Source organism: Platichthys flesus, chromosome 11, assembly GCF_949316205.1.
Source record: "Platichthys flesus chromosome 11, fPlaFle2.1, whole genome shotgun sequence".
Taxonomy (NCBI): Eukaryota; Metazoa; Chordata; class Actinopteri; order Pleuronectiformes; family Pleuronectidae; genus Platichthys; species Platichthys flesus.
The window spans coordinates 4,325,220-4,346,417 of record NC_084955.1 but is presented as its reverse complement, the minus strand read 5'-3'; the positions used below and the strand labels follow the sequence as shown (position 1 = coordinate 4,346,417).

Here is a 21,198-nt window from a genome sequence, read left to right as displayed (position 1 = left end):
CACCTGGACACACTGTCCACAGCCTCCTTGTTGACTGGAGGTACAATGAAGCAGACAGAGGGCACCACCGCCTCGTGTCCTGAGTGGTTCAGGACCTTCCACTTGAAGGGCTGGGAGTTGTTGAGTAGAGCACACTCATCTCCTTTATGGACAGTGATCTAAAACAGAACCCAAGAGTTGAGATATACACCCTGAAGAAAACAGTCAGGCTAACATGACCTCTCTGGGCTGTGAATGATGATACGTAAGTGGGGAGTTGTTAGTAGGTGCTCTCACCTCTTGTTGCTTGAAGTCACAGACAGCCTGAATGGGCATTTTGCCTTTGATGGGGGTTGTGGGATTGCGTGGTTTCAGCTGGATGATGGACTTGGCTCTCTTGTTCAGGCCGGTCACCATTGTTTTGAATTCATTCAGCTCCTCCTTCTCTTCCTGTTGCGAAGACATTAAGTCAAACTAAATAAGACTATAATAATAACATTTCTGGTGTTAAACATGAGCAGTAGGATAATTCAGCATTTTGAATTAACAACCCTATCTACATTTTTATTGTATTCATCACTTACCACAGCGTCCTGCAGCAGGTCCTCCAGGCGTGTGGCGGTTGTAGAGCGGTCACAGCTGTATTTCTTTTTCATGGTCTCTTGCATTTTCCTCATCTTGTCCTGAGCCTCCTTTACGTCGGCAAAGAACTGTAGAAAAAAGACCATCACCATCAGGGAAATAGAATTTGAATCTCAGTTGTAGGAATGATGATGCATGTCTACTGTGCCCAATGGAATTCCGATCAATGTCCCTGTTCCATACCTGGTAGTAGGCTGTGTTCTCTTTGAGATGAGCCTCAATACAGCAGCACAGCTGAAGGAGCCAGCTCCACTGAGTCTGCAGGGCAGCTGTGAAGGCCTAGCATGGACAAAGAAGAGGGCAATTCAATTGGGGACTCACTGAGATGCTTTATGCTGTGAATCTTTACTGTTTAATGGGGTGACGAGGAATTACCTCGACTGTCTTCTTGCCAGGATGTCCATCCCTTACAAGTTTGTCTCCCAAAGTCTGGATATCATTGACCTTCTTCTCCCTCAGCTCCAGCTCTCGCATGAGCCCCTGAGGAATTGAAATGTAAAATTAAATCACGACCTTGCTTGGGATGACAATTGCGTATTCATTCAGTTATTTAATATTAGAGAAATAATCATTGAAAACTCACAGAGTAGTTTTCTTTCTTAGCAGTCATGTTGGTGTTTCTGTCACTCCAGTCGAAGTTGACGTCCTCCTCCTCTTTTTCATTTAACCACATCAGCTCCTTGGTGGAGGAGCTGACAAAAGAGTGGAGTAAATCCAGGTTCCTCAGGCGGGACTTGGAAGAGTTCTGAAAGAAAGAAAAGAAAAAACATTTGGACACAGATATTGAAAACTTTATTTATATAGCTCTCATATAACTGCAAGTTAAATCATGTACAAGTGCTGTACTAAAATCTAAATATCAGCCCCGGAAAAATGTGAAATAGGAAAAATATTCACCAGTAGTTTGGCGTACTGAAGGTCCAGTTTACCCAGGTATTCTTTGTATGCGACCTTGCTGACAGGAGACAGCTGGCTCTGAAGAACATGAACGATGCAACAATGTTTAATTTCAAAATAAAAGCTCTCTGGACAATATGTGATCTCATAGGGGGAACTACCTCGTCAGCCCTGGCCCGTTCAATCTTGGATCGGAAGTCCTCCACAGTCTGGTTCAGGCCTCTGTGGCTGCCCAGCTGGGACTCCACTGAGGGAAGATCAGATCCCCACTCTGCGTCATCAATGCGCCGCTGGTTCTCCTCCACCCAGGCTAGCAGGTCTTTAACGTAGCGCAGAGTCACATCGTCCAACTCCGGCCGCAACTTCATGGTGGACTGCTGGGAGCTCACCAGGTGGGTGTGAGATATGGTCATAGAGGACTTCAGGCGAAGGTTGTAATCACTGCGCAGGTTGACCAGGCGCTCGTGGATGTGGTAGACCCTGTGGACATCAAAAGACACATCTTTCATTATGGTCTTCATGTGCTAGACAGATGTCCTTAGTGTTTAAGTCATTGTGCTAAAAGTTCACTTGAAAGTAATACATGGAGCACCCACTTGCGGTACATCTGTTCAGCCTGTGGGTGGCGCCCATCCTTAAGTAGCTGTACATCGTTGAAGAGCAGGCGGATCATTTTGTCTGCCTTGTCCAGCTCCCTCTCCACCTCTGCCGTGTGCTTAGCTGGTTTCCCTGCATTCAGCAGACGAATGTCCTGAAGGGATGGAAGACAGCAAAAATAACAACTTTCATCTTCTTTTGAAATCATAATCACATCAAAAAGTTGTTACAGTGACAGTACAGTACAGTAATGCCTGTTTGAACTCTTTGTACCTTCGTGAAGTCATATCAAAGTGTAGTATTTCTAATGTTAGACCTGGCTAGGACTCACCGTCTGCAGCAGGGTCTCCAAGTGGCTGAGTTGCTCATCCCACACCCCAGACTCCATCTGGACTTTAATGACAATCCTCTGGAGTCTCTCAAGTCTGAATTAAATAAAATACAAACACCACAGTCATCATTTTAAGGTTTCAGCAAAACAGAACAGATTATATAATAGTTTGTTATTCAGCATTTTGATTTAAAAGACATTATTTTGTACAAATAATAATAATAATAATCCTTGGCAGAACTAAAAAACTGTTACATCACATTTTAGACGAGAAGAAGCTGAAGCTCACATTTGGATATCACACATCAGTCGAAACACTTACGGACATCTGCGTTTCATCTAATCTACAAGGGTCGGTCACAAATGCCATATCACAATTAAAGCTCCAGCTACTACGACCGAGGGTTCATCTCAAACTGCATTTTACAAAAAAATACTCAGAGTATATCTCATTGTTTTCTGACAAAGATGGTCAAGTCTGCTCATTCAGGCATTCCACGTCTCAGGACCATAAACAATGCGGTTAGATGACCCAGCAATCTTGTGACACAAACCATCCTGTTTGCTGGACAGGACATAACTAAAGAAATAGGATGTAAAATTCTTCTCCTGTTTCAACCAACCTAATCATATCTTTCTTTGTCCAATCATGAGGAACTTTTCTCTCTCTTTTTATTCCAACCCAGCACAAACAACAAGCACTCGGGCTGTGTCCGAAACTACTCCCCGACCGTTATGTAGTCCACTATTCAGTGAGTTCGCCATTTTTTGGTGGTTTCCGATTGTTAATTGAAATTGATTTATCCTTATCCATATTGAAGATATCTCCTAACCTATATTATGCATTCTTTATTTCTGTAATGTTTCATGTTTTTACATTACATATCATCTAGTTGAAGCTTTAATCCAAAGCGATTTTTAGTGCATCTACACCTACTTATCACAGTTTACACTTATATTATGTCATATTGAAAGTAGATGGTATATCTCAAGGAGTTTATTCTAATTAATCTAATTGGGACAATCAGTATCTGTCTTGGTCCTCACCTCTCAAACTCTGTTCTCAGCAGTCGCTCTCTCTCAAGGATGGCAACATGGAGACGACCCCATTCTTTCTCCACATCAATAGGATGGTAGGTCGGGGGGACCTTCAACTGACCACTCTGCACAGCACTCTGCAAGCAGGTGGAAGTATAACACATAAGTCATTATGCAGATATCGATATGATTGGACAACAGAATACAGTGTAATCCAAAATAATCTGGATTTGATTGAGTTTGATTTAGCTTGCCTCAAAGGACTGGTAGATGAGTTTGGACCGGCTCTTGTCGGTCTCCTTCACCGGCAGCTCAGTCTCTTTGAATTTCAAGAACTGACGCCACAGAAGCTGAAGGGCAGATGGCACAAAATTAATATTTTACATTCAGAAAATGTTATTTTCACTTTTTGTTCATTTGATACTTACGTTATTAATACGTAAGATAATAATTTACCATCACTTAAGTACACAGAGTGAAACCCTGACGATATGTGAATTCAGGACACATCCTTATGTTGCTGTTTCAGGGATGTGTTCTGTATGTACTGTTACATCACTGTGGAATTCTAATTTCCCAAACTGGATGAGTCTATTCCGCACATCACACTACAGTTCTAACGGCCCACTTTGACTGAGGTTAATCCTCTGTAAACATCATTCATGCTTTCCCATGACCGGTGTAAATTAAATTGAACTCTTGTAATGAGTCCAATATCGTCCCTGCTCAGGTCACCAGAGAAAAGACTTGATTTCTTAGCGGACTTTGCTTTGATGGTTTTTTTTAAAGAAGCTCTGGTGGGTTGATAATTTGACTTCAGAGACAATAAAGAAAAATACTGAAGTCACGGCATGCTTTTGTTGCATAGCACTGACAGGGAGTGGCACAGGGCTAATTCTCCTGAGGATTAAGTCCGACATTAGCCTTTCAGCGCTAGCTCTGCCCCACCTAAATTGCAACAACGTCTGTAAATACAGTTCATTCTGCCTGCCCAAAGCCTGACATTATCTACAGTTAGTGCACTGTCATTCTAACAATGGATGACCATCAAAAGGTCTCACAATACTTATTTGATCTTATTTTTACAACATACATTTTTTTTTTCATTTTCAGGTATGTGTACCTGCAACAAAAACTGCAACAACAACAAAACTCATAACAAAAACTATTATCTTGCCTAGAGCAATAATAGTCACATGTCGTCAGCATATTGGCTCACCTCTATCTCCTCATAGCTGGCGGGGAACTTTCTTTCCTCGAATATCATGATATGGTGGCGCATCCACTGCTGCAGAATTGTCACCAGCTCGTAGTACTCCTGCCAGCGCAGCTCCAGCTCCTGCAGCCAACACAGCAGAAAAGACAGCTGATGGTGAAGACAGCACAGACAGAAGCACTATTCTTCTTCTGCGTCTCCATGTTCGATCCCTCACACACCACGCCAAACTCAATTAGGTGGCAACAATCTGGGTCTTGTGTGAATGGACAGAGAGCAGGGAAGATGTTGATGATGGAGGGAGTGAGGGAGAGAGAAGACAATGGTGGGAGACGGACAGGCGGAAGCATGTTTCTCCAATTAAGTCTATGGCAGTCCAGCCCATATTTGTCAGGTCAATTATTACAGACAGAATTTTACTTTTGCTTAAGACCCCTTTAACACCTGTCATTAAATGTGTTTGGTAACCAGGTTGTATTTAGTTAAGATTGTAACCTGACAACATTTGCAACTGGTACACAACAAACGAAAACAGATCTCATCTTCACAAGTCACAATGGCTAATGGCAACTAGCTGCCATAGTCTTTGTATGGCGTTTTTGCATTTGCAGTGTGGTCACAATGGTGAGAGGTCAATTATCACCCGACTTGTGCTATATCTGATTGCTATCTGATCCCATGAACACAATTAAATCCCGGGTTTAAATGGGGAATTTCATCAGGACCAGATTTAAAATACAAGTGGAGTTTAAATGCCCAAAATGCCATTGATTTGTAAAAACTGATTTAGATTAGGTTTTATGTGAACAGATAAAATATGGGCCTGACCCTTTGGCGTTTGCAGTGTAAACACCACAGGCTGCAAATTTCGAGATACTTGGTTTCACAAGACTTTTCACAAGACCCCTCTTTTCTCTTTTCTCTTTCAAACATTGATAGGATTGGAAAACACTCCCAAAATAAGCGTATTTACATATAAGCAGAGTCACAAGCCACAACACAAAACAAATACTGCTCACATTCCCTCTGGCGCCATCATGTGCAGCTTGTCGAGGCATGGCATCGTACAAGGATGATACGTAGGTGATGATGGATTTCTCATCAGGATGAGGGACATCCACATCTGACAAGACAAAAATATTAAGACATCTCGTTATTTCATATTGTGAATGAATCACAGGCTGTAGAAATATTGTATCTTCAAACTCTAAAATGGCTTAATAACACAGAGGCTGAACATTGATCGATTAAACTTACACACTTGCCAAATTTAATATCTAAATCTCGGAGGCTTTTGTTCATATTTGCAAGATTTATGGGAACATGCTTTTTGATACAGACATCAGCTCAAACCACATTTTCATTTTTGGATTTCAAAGATTTCTTTCAGTGACATCACAATATATTTTAAAGTAATTGCAATATAATAGTTTTTTTTTCAGTGTAGTGTGTCTGTTGAAAATTATTTTGGGCCAGTCTTACCCTCAGGGTCCAGGAGACGGGTCACTCCCATCTCTCGTTCAGCCACATTGAAGGCCTGTTCCAGGTTCTCCACGTTGTTCTGTCGGTACACTTTACCCATGTCGATGTGTCTGGGACTAGAGGAACACAAAAATGTGGTGTTTGTCAGAGGAGGTGGGGGAGTTAATCTTACATATTAGACATGGATTAGATATAACACACATTGACCCACTCGGTGCAGGCCAGCTCACTCAGATTTTTGGATACTCAATATAATTGCCGCAGCTGCTTTTCTGTGTAAGCGTCAACAGAGCCAAGCGGTTCAGCTTCTGATAAAATCTGTACTAGCACCTGCATTTTTTATTGTCCTCTGGGTATTTGACTCGGGCAGATGTAAGAGTCATCTATAGGTAGAATACAAATTAGAACAGCTATCATAATCACACACTTATAGTCAGCAGCCAGTCATAGCTTTACTCCCAGCGGAGGCAAAAGTACATGTCTGCATAGTGCAAACTGAATACATCACAAATGTATGTATATATTAATGTAATTAAAACAAAATCTCATAATTTATGGCAGCTTTAAATGCATCATCAATTTTAACTTATATTTAGCAGGCAAGCTCAGTCTGTGTACAGAGAAACAGTAAGAGCAGATCCATACAACGGTCTAATGCAAGTAGTGGGCCGTCCTGCATTTTGTCCACAAACAGGAGAGGTCTCCACAGGGTGGATTTCCTGCACAGTGGACCTCATCGCTGGTCGAGGGCAGCTGCTCATGCTCCGGCCCAGTTCCCCGCTGCTAGAGTGAGCCCTTGAGCTGTGTGACCCCCACCCTGAGTCCCAGGAGGATCCCTCTGATGGTATATCCTCACACAGCATGATCATTCGGTTCCCCACTTCTCTGACAGATCCTGACACCCTGCCGGTGAAGCCCACGCTTCCCTTTCTCTTTTTAGTCTTCTTCCTTACACTGAACATCCTAAAATCTGGTCCTTGTTCAGTGGGACGTTTAAATGCTTAATCTTCAGCTGGAGGCGTTAACTGAACCAGATTTTCTGATGGATTGATGGCAGCATGTAAATCCATATGCGTTTTCTCAGACGTCCATCATCGTGTGAAGATCCTGTCAATCCTTCTGCAGGGCTGCAGAGGTGGAGAAGACTCCTAGTGGTGCAGTGAAGCTACTGCCTCCGTTTTTAAAAGACTAAATTCAACTGTTGCTTTCTGAGTTTAATATGTAAAGCTTCCCAAACCTAAAACCTAGACACTCTCAGTCGATTGCCTATTCTGCAAAGGGATACCCTGTAGTCCAAGGAACGACGCAATGCCACACTTTTAATGTAGCAGATATTGAGTGCTACAGTACCGCCCAAACACCACACCCCTGGTATTTATGAAAGGTTAATCCAGCCTTCGGTGACTCAAAAAAATGTAAAAGGGAAAAAGCTGCTGGTACTCGCTCAGGTTTCAGAAAACTTGCCCCTGCAGGTATCTTTTTCTCTCAACCCATAATAGTTATAAAGAAATACATCATACTGAGCGTTTTGTTTTCTCTCATCTAATACCACTTTTCTCCAGGTTGCTCTCCAGACTCATTTATAAAGAAAAGCAGCCAATGGTGAATTGTATTGACAAATCTTCCTGAGAAATGGATGCAAACTAATTTCCCATGAGGCAATCGCACATAAAAGAAATCCCTAAGAACCGATTGAACACAGCCGCTTTTAGGATACGTAATGTTGAACAGTGGATATATCATGTTTTTACTTTTTAATACTTGGCTTCTAACAATTTAATAAGCTAATCATATTTAATACAGGACTTATCATCTTGACATGGCACCAGAAGATGATCCTTATTAGTCATAGTCAGTGTGTCTCAGTGATATTTCTCGCCTAAAGGCATCAGATGTTCAGAGGCGTGAAGACACTTTTCATTACAGCAAAATGAGACAAGTAGTGTCAAGTATGATAACCTGAAAATGGGTCAAAATAAGTAGTTTCAAAGCCTGAGTACATCAGAAATATCAATATTTTAGCCTGCGTGGATAAATAAAGCTTTACTGCTGTGTATCATACTGCTGATGATCTTTCCATTAATATGGATACGATATAATAATATAAATGTCAGTTCATAGATATTATGTCCAAAATTATTTAAGGACTGAATACAACTTTCTGAGAGTAGAATTAATTACAGAGCGAGTTCAAACTGGCATCATGAAATGTGACACGGTTGAACTCCTGCTGCTCTGCACTCCATGTTCAATGGTACGTACGGATGGTGATGTGTCGTGACAGGCATCAACGTTACTGGTCTTATCTAAAAAAGTAGATATGAATTCCTGCATAATTTGGGATATATCAATATGTGTGTGTGTGCATGTGTTCTGAGGAACAGGGCATACGTTGACTTTCTGCACTCCATTACAGGATGGGTTGGAACCTTTTAGTGCAGTGAGCTGCAGCAGGCCTTTCAGTCAAGACCACTTTCTTTCAAATAAAGTTTTTAAATTTCTATGAAGTTATATTCATTGGTATGGCTCTGTTCTGAGAACTCCCTGCCCTTCCACGTGCATATGTGGGAAGCCAAGAGCACACCTCTCTAACCTTCCAAAGGCCTTCATGTAAAGTGAGGCAGCAGCCAAAAGACCCCGGCATAGAACAGAGCAGTCATCAATGACAACTCCTCTATTAGAAAAGATTCAGTATGAAAAGAGGTGGTGGGTTGTGAAGTGGTTTGCAGTGGAAGCAGGAAGAGTAGGCAGGGTAAAGCAGCTTAAAGACAGCATACAATATGAACTTTGGCTAATGTTGTTAATAACTCAGAGGTAGGGCATAAAAGTCCAGCATTCATTCAAAAGGGATAAGATCATATTCAATGATACAGCACAGCTTCACCTGCATGCCCTCTTAACCTTTAAATAAAGCCAGAAAGGTCTCATCATTTTGTATGAAAAGGGACGTTGCTAGCAAGCAAATCTACTCCAAGTGAACAATCACGATACCAATCAAATATATTTGAACAAATTCCCTTGCGTACAAAATAGATATTTGTGAAGAAGTGGCAGGCCGACTTGTGGGCTATTTACCAGCAACAAACTTGCCACACTCACCAGTGTTTGTGTATGACGGCGTTGAAGAGCTTGCCGTCCCTCCAGCTGGTGGTGAAGTTGTCGCAGCGGATGCCCTGGTAGCCGTCAGTCATCCTCTGAGACCAGAGCAGCAGCTTCTCCTTGGCTGTCATGTCCTCTGATTGGCCGTTCACCTGGATGTCTGCGATCTGAGAAGATAGAAACGAGTGTCAATACAAACAGGGACAAGGAGTTTGTAGATGTATACTAAAGAAATGTGGAAAAAAATAGAGGATTCAGAGTCATTAGAGGAAATCAAAAGATGTAAATTACTGGAGTCCCCTGAATTAAAGTGAATTACTTGACACCAAGGGTTAATTTAGTCCAAGAGCAATGAAGACACCAATCATCCCTTCACTTGATTAGAGTTATAGATATTTCCTAAGCTATAAAGGGCTTCAAGTTGCTTCTGACTTGGCTCGTTGGCTGCAGCAGGATTTCTGTCTGGGAAAATGCAAACTGTGGTTGTGGCATCCGGATTCCATTTGGGGGAAATTAGGAACAGCAAAGATGAGGCATAGCCATCGGGTTTTCCATTTAGTATGTGTGTGTAAGTGTATGTGTATTTGTGTGCGAGTGCTAGTCCTTGTTTGTTTTCTCTTGGCATGAGCATGAAAAGCTGAAGAAGAACTGAAACCCCACCCACGGAAGTCATATGGAGTTTATTTCCTATCTCTATTCAAGATATCCTTATTTACTTTTATTCAGTCTCTCTCATTTTGAGAGTATTATTTACTCATCTCATGCTCAGATTTTGTGATGCTTTCCCTCGAATCTCTTTGGCTCTTACAGACCCCTGAAGATCGCTCCAAACTGTTTGCACTCAGACACACTGTTGCTGCATCGTGCACGTATTTCAGTAAATTTGGGGTTTTCATATTGTAGGGTCTAACACTGCATGACACGACAAGAGGGAAAACTCTTCACTCTGCTTTCATCTCTGTGACTCACCAGTAACCACCACCCAGCTCACTCTCTCTTTATCTACGGGGAACAATGGTACCTTCACCAAACCACACCATTCTTTCCGCTAAGTGCCACCTTCCCACAAACTCGACACGTATCATCTGACATTAGTGGGGGTGCCCCTCTTTGCGAGGCTAATGCCCAGCAGCTTATGCCAGGCAGCTCTTGGTGTGTATGGGCTGTGGTTGGGAGTGTCGCATATCAACATGTCCCACACTGATTCTCCCTACCCTTTGGAGTCCGTTTATTTCCTTATTCAACAGGGTGTGCTTTCATTTTGAAAGTATTAATTCTTTATTTCACTTTCAGATTTTGTAATGCTTTGCCTGTCCTGCCCTGCCCTCCTTGCTCAAACAGATCCCTGCGTGCATGCGGATTGGCTCCGCTCCTGCTCTAACAGCACTCAGATACACTCAATATCCTGCACATCAGTTCCAGTTCAGAGTGACTCATGCCAACACACCCCTGATTGTGTTGGATTTCTTTGTACTGTTTATAACAGACATTAAATACCAGACTGCATTGTTTGTCTGTTATGATCTCTTCCAAGTGCCCAAAGTGGGAATGAAACACTTTTGATTAGAAGATGTCTTTCATGAGAGGGATTTTGAAGAGAGGAGTCCATTGTGATTGTTCCCAGGAGATGAAATGGCAGGTGACAGGCGCAGTTTCCCCAAACAAAGGGGAAGCGCTAATATAATGGAACAAAGCACTGACAGCAATGGAGACCTGGAAATGGAGGATGATGGTCCATATTAACCCCAGCGTCAACTTGGGGTTTCCATCTGCTATGTCATCATTCCTGATGTTAACCAGCTTGACCTGGGGAAAACAAAATAGTTGTATTGTCAGTACACCATCACCAGAATACACACATTGGTTTGCCAGGTTTTCAGGGTTGAAAGTATTATTTCATAGGTCGTACCTGTCGGTGTCTGAGGAAGTCCAGTGCCATCTGTACATTCTGCAGTTTGTGGAATCGCATGCGGCCTTTCTCTCTGGGCTGTGGAGGGTGGAGAAGAGATAAAGAGGTGTTTAGTTGAACTTTCAACACTCATATTTTTGGATACTCATGATCAAAGGGGGGAAGCATCCAATCAAAATGAAAAGAGGAATAAGAAGGATAACACAAAGAATAACTGGCGAATAGACAAGAATAAATTTGTTTTAACAAATGTTTCAAAATGATGCTGCTTTCCTCGGCTTAGTCCTCGTTGTTCGAGAGAATATTATAAATAAAATAAGCATAACATTTCTGTACTCAATCTCAGTTCAGAACTTCAGTTCACTCAGTATATTAAATATCTCAAATAAATAAAAGAGCTCCGAGATCATTCTCCCATCCAAACAATACTTTCCATATGATTGCGTAAGCGAGGTGGGTAAAATCAATACTTTGATCTGTCATATAAGTATTATGGGTTTTCCTATTGTATGTGTTGTGTATAGTGTGATTCTATTTATTATTTATCTAGCTTTATGATAACTCTTAACCAAATCAGGTGCAAATTCCTGTGTGCAGATAAGTCTCTTCCTATCGGAATACTTACCTAGACAAGGGTTTTTTAATGGAATATATTTAGTTAAAGCACAATATTAAACTTGTTTATACAAAGCATTAAATGTGTCTATCCAATTCATTTGCTTATTCAATGTTTGGTACATATTTCCTATAATTTAATACATAGAGAGAATACAGAATGCCATTTTTCCACGTTCTTTATAAGTTCTTTAGAGAATTCTCCTTCACATTCCCTCAGAAATTATAAATCATTGATTTGGAAGATGAAATAAACAAAAATAAAACACAAGCCCAATAACAAACCCTTGACAAGGTTTTGCATAATAGGGGGCATCTGAGGACAGCCAAATACATTAAATCATGTTGCATCATGCTTAGTTTGTCTATTGAAATTGAAATTAATATAAATGAATAGAACATAAATATAATGTCCCTGAATTCAAGACCCTAACCAAATACCAAAGAGAAAGAAAGCCAAAGCATGCAAAACAACAGAATTGTTGCGAAAGCGCGGGTGAATCGTAAAAAATAAAAGATGTCTACTTAAAATTACAAACCCACTCACCAACCGAACGCTCCTGACCATGTCTCTCTCCCTGGGCTAACCCCCGACAAAGAGCCGGGCAGAGAGAGGAGGCGAAGGCCAGGCGGCAGCGATTAGCACACAAACACAAAGGTTAAAGGGAGGTGAGGAAGAGGAGGAGTAGAGAAGAAGAAGCACAGATCAGAAAGGAGTACAGTGCACACACACACACATACACACACAGGCCAAAGTGAGGAGAATGTGTTAAGGCTATGGAGGCATTCAGAGGATGAGCAGAGCGAGAGCCAGCGAAGGATTTAGGATTTTCCTAATCTGGGGCCATAAAGGGGGCCACAATTTAGGGGGGGCCAAGTAAAGGACCAACATTCATGCACAATTCCTGATTCAGTAAGGTGCACATTTATGTCATTCATGAGCAAAGCCAATCATCAGTAAATGTATATTGAACACTGCTCCTTGTTCAAGCACATTTAGTTTAGATAATGACAATTCTCATAAATTATCATATGTTTTGTTAGTATTGTTAAAAAGTGACTAGATTATTTACTACTGACAGGACTATTGGGCACAGTGGCTAATCAGATTTCAGCTGGGGCCAGTGCCCCCTGGATCCGCCCCTGGATCAGCCCCTGGAGAGCATGATCAAGTACAGCAGCAAAGAAGCTTCTGTTCAGGTCTGAACCAAGGGTTTAAATATGAGCCTTGACATTTTGGTCCAAGACAAAAAGGAGAAAAATATGCTGGTGAGATTTTGCTCAAGAGACAAAGTGAAGAAAATCACAGACCAGTGACCCGGTATAGTCTCTTCATAAGCTTTTGTTTGGCAAAGTTCAGCTCAGGTAAAGCCTCTGACTGTCAACACGGCTGGGATTTGTCACAATTTATTACCACTAAGACTGCATTCCAGGGTTATTTACAGATAAGTAAGGTTTCGTAACAGGTCAGGATCAAAGGTGGAGGTAAAACGATGAAAACAAATATCCAACACCATGGCGATACTCACTAGTGTATCTCCAGAGAGGACCTCCAGGAGAGAGATCAGGTTATGTCCATCTCGAAGGTCTTCATACAGGTCGCTCACGTGACGCTGTGACTGCCGGGACAAAATGAAAAACAGAGGAGGGGTCACAAAGGTTAAAGATCATATCATTTTAGTGAGTGGTTGAAACACAAGCACTGTGATTTACAGACCCACACCCTAACTCACAATTCATTTAACTGTACAATATTTAATTCTAGTTATACAATTTATTGGCTACACTGTGCAACCCTGTTACTCTGCATATTGTTTGCACTGTATGTATTATTTCTATTCTATTTCTAATACATATACATGTACTTTCTTTAATTTTGGATGTTTACCTATTTATTACTTTGACTTTTGTCTATTTATTAACTGTCCTCTTTGCTGCTGCAACACAGCAAATTTATATTTAATAACTTAAATTCATTTAAAATGATTTTATTATAACTATTAAATGATTATCTTATCTTGACTGGAGGAGAAGGGCTCTTTTGTAACTGTAATCTCAATTATCTGTCACAAACTGCTGTTACAGTTAATGACTGAAGCAGAACATTAAATCTCACTGGTTCTGACTATTTCAGAAGTTAATGGCCACAAAGTGAAACATGGTCACAGACGTATTGTCATAAACTTCATGGAAACAGCATGCTGTGCAGTTTTTGTGACTTAGTAAATTACTTTCACCCTAAATGAGGCAAAATTACAGGTGTTTATTTCAGGATCTTAAACTGCAACTGTCTGCTTAAAGAGGTGCTTAACATTGGTTTCTTAATCTGTAACCTTGCTGTGTTATATACTTTTCTCACTGCTCAGATGTGTTTTCTCCGGTAGTTTAATCCTACACTGATCAAGAATGCATAGCCGAGAGCAAGCCAAGCCCAACTCTGCTGCAGATGCCAAACGGCAGCTGCTATCATCGCTGAAAAGTGATGGATGGGACTGTGATTAAAACCCAGAACAGGGAAGGACTAAAGGCACCAGGGTAAACGTAAAAATCTGCTAAAAGCACAGACGTATTTCATTTGAAGGTGAAACTAGACAGGAGCAGAGAGCTGTAAATAAGGGAGGGGACAGTTTTCAAGAAAGTCAGATAGCAGACACACAAAGTGTTTTAATGCAGCTGCTGCTTGTACATGCAAGTACCTACCTCTGCTCCTCTCCGATGCTGGGGGATGGTGGATGATAGAGGGATGGATAAGAAATGGAGAAATTGAATGAACAGAAGAAAATGATAATATAAATGAATCAATACAAATGATATTAATGAAATGGAAAATGGGATTATTTGATGATAAGCATGGCATTATGAGGCAGAAAGATGAAACAATAGTTCAAACATAACTTTTGTTGTTGTTAAATGAAAAATTCCGTTCTAAAGTGGGTGTGTTTGGTCATGTGAGGGGAGAAGGAGGCCTCAGCCCCAGAATGGAATGAATGCTGATTTCCGTTGCAAGTTACAACAGTGGCCTATTTCTCTTGGCAAGAGATAAGAAAAAAAAATCATCCAACCTCTGACGTGCTCCTCCCTGCCTGCAGAGAGAAGGTAACCAACACTGTGACCACCAGGGTTCACTGTCCACACACCGAAAAGTCCTCTACTTTATAGAAAGTGGGTGGCATGTTTGCATTGTTGTTGACAGTCCAATAGCCAAAGGTCTGACAGATTAACACAAATTAATAAAATACCAGATTCTGCACACGACATATTCAGTGCCCATATCTAGATGACTTTTAAACAGCTTTTTGCTCTGTATCTATCAGCAGCCAGTCGTCTACCTTCACCATATCCATCACTAGCCCTCAATCACTTTGTCCAGAAGAGGCTGCTGCACATAAAAGATGGGTGTCAAAACTACAAATTGGCCTCTCGCAGACAAGACGCTGCTCTGTAAACTTTTCTAGGAGAAAATCGTTACCGCACATGGCTGACAGACCCTCATCTTGGGCCCTCTACGCTGTCTGGGGAGACAAAGTGCTTAACATACCTCAGGGTTTACTTAATCTTTAGATCAGCCCAACCCCTGTTAGTCGATAGCCATGCATCTAGTATCTGAGATCAACTTGCAACATTCATTGTTTTTGATCTGATCAAGTGCAGTTTGTAGGAATCAGCTAGAAAATAGATTTCCATTCTGCAACCCTTCTGACTTCCCACACAGTTCCACACAATAAAAGAAAATGACTGAGCAAAGGAAACCACTCAGTGGGCCTTCAAGGCTCTATATGGCCAGCAATTGTCTGCCCCTAAGCAACCAATTAAACCATTAAACCAGTTTAACACCAGTTTAACCTCAGAGTAGCACACTTGAAACTCAGAGTTAACACCTTCCCTGCCAAACATGTGAAGAGTATGAATCTTCACAGTATCTACTAACAAATCAATTTGAGGGCCTGTTCTGACTTTCTGACACAATGTTTGCTTATATGACATAGGTTATTTTCATTGAAGACATAATGCCACAAGTTAAATTAGTGTGAATCATTATGTAATCTTGCTGCATCAATGCAAGCTATTTATTTTAGGCCCGGCATCAATGCAGTTAGCCGCCCTGACCCAGGATTCTGTGCACCACATGTGCTAGTCAGCCTTAACCACCACAGGCTCTGGGCCGAGACCAGAATTTGCCTTTTTAGAGGGAGCAAAGTGAGTCCAGATGTCTCAGAATCACCCTCCACAATTCACAATGAACGCTCTAGAGTAACGGGGGGGGGGGGTAACTCCAGTATGTTGTCATACATTGGTAGCCGAATACGGTAGAACTGCACATTCATGGAAAGGAAAACAATCGTACTTATTTTTTTCCCTCTTGTTCCATTTGTAAAAAGATGAATGGCTCACTGTCTGTGGGAGTGAATATACAAACAATGTGGAAGCAGTTAAGTGTCAAGAGGCTGTCAATGTGTTGCTGCCAATGGGAAAAGGGGCACAAGCACAGCTATTTTTACTGCCCTGTTGGAGAGAGTATATTGTGTTGAGAGGTCATTTTTCTCCCCTAATGAGGAGCTCCTGAGTGAGGAGTACGGCCTGTTTGACTTTAACCTCATCCTGACCTGCATGCCTCCTAACATGTCGGATGCATTGGATGCTCCTGAGGCCTTGGTTTGAGAATAAAGTGTGAGTGGACGAGTGCTGATGGAGGTATCACACAGACCCTACGCTGACGACAGACTAGTCTTGTTGTAAACCTTCCCCTATCCCCGTGCAACACTGACAACCAAGAGTGAAACAATAGCTGCTAATGTAGGTTTATGTGAGTAAGGGGCGGGGGTGCTGGTAATAATTCATCAAGAGACACAATGCACAGGTGAGGGATGGATGATATTTTAGACAATGGTGGACTCACGGTCTCTCAATGTAATCCACAAAGCCAAATGACATTCTGAGACAATGCTGTTGTTACAGCCTGAACACACAAAATCAATGTTGTACTGTGCTTTCAACTCAAAACTCCTAAATCAAAATGTTATCCCATGTAATCATTGTTTTGATAGTTATCCAGAGCAATAAGCATTAAGAGCACATCTAAACTCTTGCCAACATAAACATAAATCAAGACCAACTATTTGCAATGTAAGCATTCATTCTAAATTTAGAGATCAATCACCTCTCAAAATCTCACCACATTTATTAAATGCTCAACATAGCATTCTGTGGTTCAGTACTTATTATTAGGGTTTAGACCACAATCTGGGAAATGGATGTTTTGATATCCCCTGTGCTTGTTGTTTGAGAGCAGTTTACCACATCGTTATGTTGGGAAAAAAGCTAAGTTTGTCCTAATTCATTGTTCAAGCTCCAATTGATTCTCCACAAGTTTGTTCATAAGAGAGCTCCTCTGGAACATGACAGTGAGGGCATGTGTGGGCAGGAAAGAGTGCATGAATATGTCTTCTGAGTCCAATAAGACGGAGTGAAAGTTAAGGTTGGGTCCTTACCTTTATCAAGTGCTTGTTCACCCATTTTGTGAAAGTCTTTTTCTGTACTCGATCTCGTTCATCTGCAAGACAGAGAAACCACAGATGTGAGAGGTGTTTGAAGGGAACCCCCCAAACCTTACCCTGTTAGAAATGAGTTTTAATTAAGAACAGAACAATTAGCTAGTGGCACGTTTAAAATAACAGCATAAGAATGATTCTTACACATCAAGTTTCCCTTTCAAGTTTAATTTACTTTATATAAAAGCAGCAAACAAAAGAGGAAATCCCCGAGATACCAGACGTGTTGGATTTGTGTAGGACATGCGGAATTTATCACTGGGTGGAAAAACACACCTCGACTTGTACGCGCCTGCGTCTGAGTCAGACGGCATCAAATAATGTTCACTGACGGCAGATGCACCCATACTGTCTGGGAAATGTAACATTTGCAAGGTGGTGTCCCACTCTAACACAGCTGCCACCATGTGCTCTTATACAGAAGAATAGAGGAAATCACGCCCAAGGCAACATGTAGTGTCAAAACAATCTGCAAGACGTGGCATAACTATTAAAGAGTGCAATTTTCCAACAAGAAACAACAAGGTCCTGGCGAGGGACACACCTACTAATACAACAAACCTGCATACCTGCTGTGATGTGTCCCTGTTGGAGTTCACGGCAAAAACCACGAGGTGTGTCACTGCAACATTTATGATAGGCACAGTGAAGGGATCAGAATGTTTCTCGCCTCTTGATGGGAACTGATCTAAAGCCTGTGGTCTGATGAGCATGTTTTAACCAAAGTCTTTTCTTTAATGTGGAGCTCACCTTCACTCACTCACACATAATTCACATTGCACCAGACTGAACTCAAGACAACAGAGCCTTCTATGTTATCAGTTTAAGGGTAGTGATCCAACTGTCCACTGTAGATTGACACGCCCAGCAATGAAACGCAAAGGGCACAAATTAAACTTTAACATTAAATCCGTGCCCTGAGGCTACGTTTGTTTTCTTAGGAGGGTGCAGATATGTTATGGAAGTTTGTTTCCATGGAAACCCCATATAGAGACCACCAGACTTTTAACATCCTCATTTATCATTCAAACCAATAGGGGCTGCACCTCATGACGTAACCTCAGTGTGGCTCCATTTCCTGTCGAGGGGGCAAATGTCACAGTCTGAAGAGATCGGTGAGAGACTCACACACTCATGCACACGCACACGCACACACACACACACACACACACACACACACACACACACACACACACACACACATACATACATACATACATACACACACTCAATCATACTCACCCACCCATACAGGGCAACAGGGCATAACACTTGGGTGTTTCACAGACTCTGTAGTTCCCCATGGCAGCTGGACCCTGACCTGTGAGTCTCTGCATTCACATCATATTACTCAATACTGTTTGAAGCAATGTAAGTCTTTGTGGACTCATTGCTCTTCACAGGTGAATGGTGTGTGAGAAGATAGGGGGGCTGCATGAACGACCAAGTATCAGATGTCATCCAGACACAAAGAGCTTTCAGTGAGGTGTGGTGTTTATGATCCAAAACAGCACGGAAGTTCATAGCAGACAAAATACTGTAACTAAGTGCATTAACTTGAGTACAGTGCTTAAGGTTGAAACTTATACTACACTAAACTCCAGGGGATATATTTAAACTTTTAATGAAAGCAGAATAGATTATTTCTACGTAATCTACGTAAAAATAAAAGATCTGAATATTTGGAAGAACTGTAAAATGTCATCAGTTTGACGCGTTCAAGGGGAAAAACAGAGAATGATGATCGAATATGGGAAAAAATAAGGAAGAAAATGGAACACATCATTCATCTAACATAAGTTTACCCCCAAAACACATGCATGTCACATAACACAAATGTGTGCATGTGCTTTGCTACCCAATTCACTGAGAGGAAGCAGCTGATGCATTAGATACAAGTGTAGTATCCTGCTTTAAGTGGCTGTGTGGGGAAACACTGGACACTCCAATCAGGATGACCACATCCGTTATTTTAAATACGTCAGATTGCTCCAGATCATGTAACAACAGTCAAAGTACCTGTACCATGAAAGAAGACATTGACAGCTGAATTTACTAATGTAAAAAACCAAACCTTATTCAACAAGCTACCCAATAAAGCTCCAACAGCAACTTCTTCAGACTCTTGCAGACAAAAGCCTACAACCTGAACATTGTCCAACGCTGAAATTACATTAAATGCTTCCTGGAACCTTTAATTCCTGCCCGGCAGCTTCTCACACACATGGAAACACATAGATCCAGATTAAGGTTTGCAATTAAGCTGTTTTCCATTAACTGCCACCATACTGGTACCTTTCCTGCCGTCTGTAGCCTTCAGCATCCCTTGGAAATAACCATCGTCAGAGTGATTCCTCTCCCTGCCCATGCTGTCAGAGGAGAAATTCCTGTACTTCTGCTGCGGAGAGGTCATTGTCACTGATTGTTGGCGCACACAATAATAATCCCGATGTTAAAATCTCCTCGGTGGTTTTCCCCCTTGTTAGGAACTTCTGTTTTCTGGCGTCTATATCTGTCCCACTGGCCCTCAGTTTGTTCCAAAGTGTGCAGTCCTGTGGCAACAACGCAGCACGTCACAAACCCTCTCCCTCCTTCTCTCCTCTCAACCTCCTCACTCCCTCTTTGGGTTCGGCTCTGCCCTTCTTTTTCCTCCGTAAGTAGTTTTTTTTCTTTCCTCTTTTTCTCTCCGGCTTACTCTATTCCTTTCATGGCAAATGGTGCCTGTGGGCTATGAAGTCTGGGCCTGTCCTTGTGTGTGTGTGATGTGTGAGTGTGTGTTTAGTGGTGCTAGTGTGCTGAGGACATGGTGGGTAGGGCTCTGAACACACCCCTTCCTCTAGCAGTCTCAGGCGAGGTAGAGGAGGGAAAGGCGTGGATGGGTGAGGTGTGGTAACTTGCAGGGACTATCACTTAATCACTTCATTTGCGCAAGAATATACACACGCGCGCTGAGTCACTGGAGTTATAAAAAATCATAAAAGATGGTGCTGATAACCTAAGTCTAAAAAGATGAAGGTTTCTCAGTCACACACAGGAACATCTCGTGGTTAATCATTATTTGTTCCCGGCATTCCTCAGACATTTCTCATTAAGAATCACTGATCGACAGGAAACAGCGGAAGGATGGGGAAGAGATGGTTGTGGGAAGGGTGGCTTTAGATTGCAGACGGTGATGTATGGCCTCACCTAGTACATCCCTAAATTACTGAGAAAAAACGCCGCTTGTAAATAAATGTTTGACTGCGTTTGTGAATCTAAAGATTGACGAGTCTACTTAATCATTTTGAAGGCATAATTCCTGTGGTGACATTGCGTGCATTTCTTTTTCTATCAATGCTAGTTCTGTATAGTCAATGTTGCTCTCAAGTTTCTCATGTCTGATAACAAACTGTACTGTTCTGTTAGGTCTCGTCTCTTATACTCTTGATGATATTTGACCTGATGTGACCGGAACGTTTCTCAGCCGTACAACACATTTCCTGATTTTTTATATTTAATAAAAAAATTAAAGAACGCAGTATGCCTCACTTGTGATCCAGAGCATTTTGCCAGGAAGTTACAGAAAGCGTTTTATTATGAGGTATAATTTGAGCAGTTTTGAGGATTATTACTTTTGCTTCACTAGAAAATTCTGAGCAAACACAGAAATGCATTTCAGCAATGAAGTCACATCGAATTTACATGACAAACAGAATATCTTTTTTTGGCAATTTCATCAGCTACATTTCTGCTAAAGCCTAGAGTTAGCATGAATAGAAAACAATCATGCAGCGAGTAAAACGATGTCACCAATATATTAAAAACTAATATTAATGAGCTTTTATCACCTACAGGTCATACTAGA

The 21,198-nt window shown here is 41.6% G+C and overlaps 1 protein-coding gene across 7 annotated transcripts in view; it reads right to left on the bottom strand.

Moving 5' to 3' along the window:
• Nucleotides 1-21,198, bottom strand: part of LOC133965516 (plectin-like) — a 62,768-nt gene that overhangs the window by 20,336 nt on the left and 21,234 nt on the right. For 2 of the 7 annotated variants that reach the window (XM_062400108.1, XM_062400110.1), the window contains exons 2-22: nucleotides 17,295-17,356; nucleotides 14,506-14,523; nucleotides 13,335-13,424; nucleotides 11,191-11,268; nucleotides 10,983-11,087; nucleotides 9,282-9,448; nucleotides 6,183-6,298; nucleotides 5,720-5,823; nucleotides 4,704-4,823; nucleotides 3,739-3,834; nucleotides 3,494-3,621; nucleotides 2,447-2,540; nucleotides 2,115-2,269; nucleotides 1,680-1,998; nucleotides 1,519-1,596; nucleotides 1,205-1,366; nucleotides 997-1,101; nucleotides 805-900; nucleotides 564-689; nucleotides 277-429; nucleotides 4-158 (exon numbers count right to left, since the gene is read on the bottom strand). In XM_062400108.1, the coding sequence (XP_062256092.1) occupies nucleotides 4-158; nucleotides 277-429; nucleotides 564-689; nucleotides 805-900; nucleotides 997-1,101; nucleotides 1,205-1,366; nucleotides 1,519-1,596; nucleotides 1,680-1,998; nucleotides 2,115-2,269; nucleotides 2,447-2,540; nucleotides 3,494-3,621; nucleotides 3,739-3,834; nucleotides 4,704-4,823; nucleotides 5,720-5,823; nucleotides 6,183-6,298; nucleotides 9,282-9,448; nucleotides 10,983-11,087; nucleotides 11,191-11,268; nucleotides 13,335-13,424; nucleotides 14,506-14,523; nucleotides 17,295-17,356 (2,527 nt within the window). Of the gene's footprint in view, nucleotides 1-3; nucleotides 159-276; nucleotides 430-563; nucleotides 690-804; nucleotides 901-996; nucleotides 1,102-1,204; nucleotides 1,367-1,518; nucleotides 1,597-1,679; nucleotides 1,999-2,114; nucleotides 2,270-2,446; nucleotides 2,541-3,493; nucleotides 3,622-3,738; nucleotides 3,835-4,703; nucleotides 4,824-5,719; nucleotides 5,824-6,182; nucleotides 6,299-9,281; nucleotides 9,449-10,982; nucleotides 11,088-11,190; nucleotides 11,269-13,334; nucleotides 13,425-14,505; nucleotides 14,524-17,294; nucleotides 17,357-19,649; nucleotides 20,138-21,198 lie in introns of those variants that run through there. The other 5 variants (XM_062400109.1, XM_062400111.1, XM_062400115.1 and 2 more) reach the window with 4 other exon arrangements.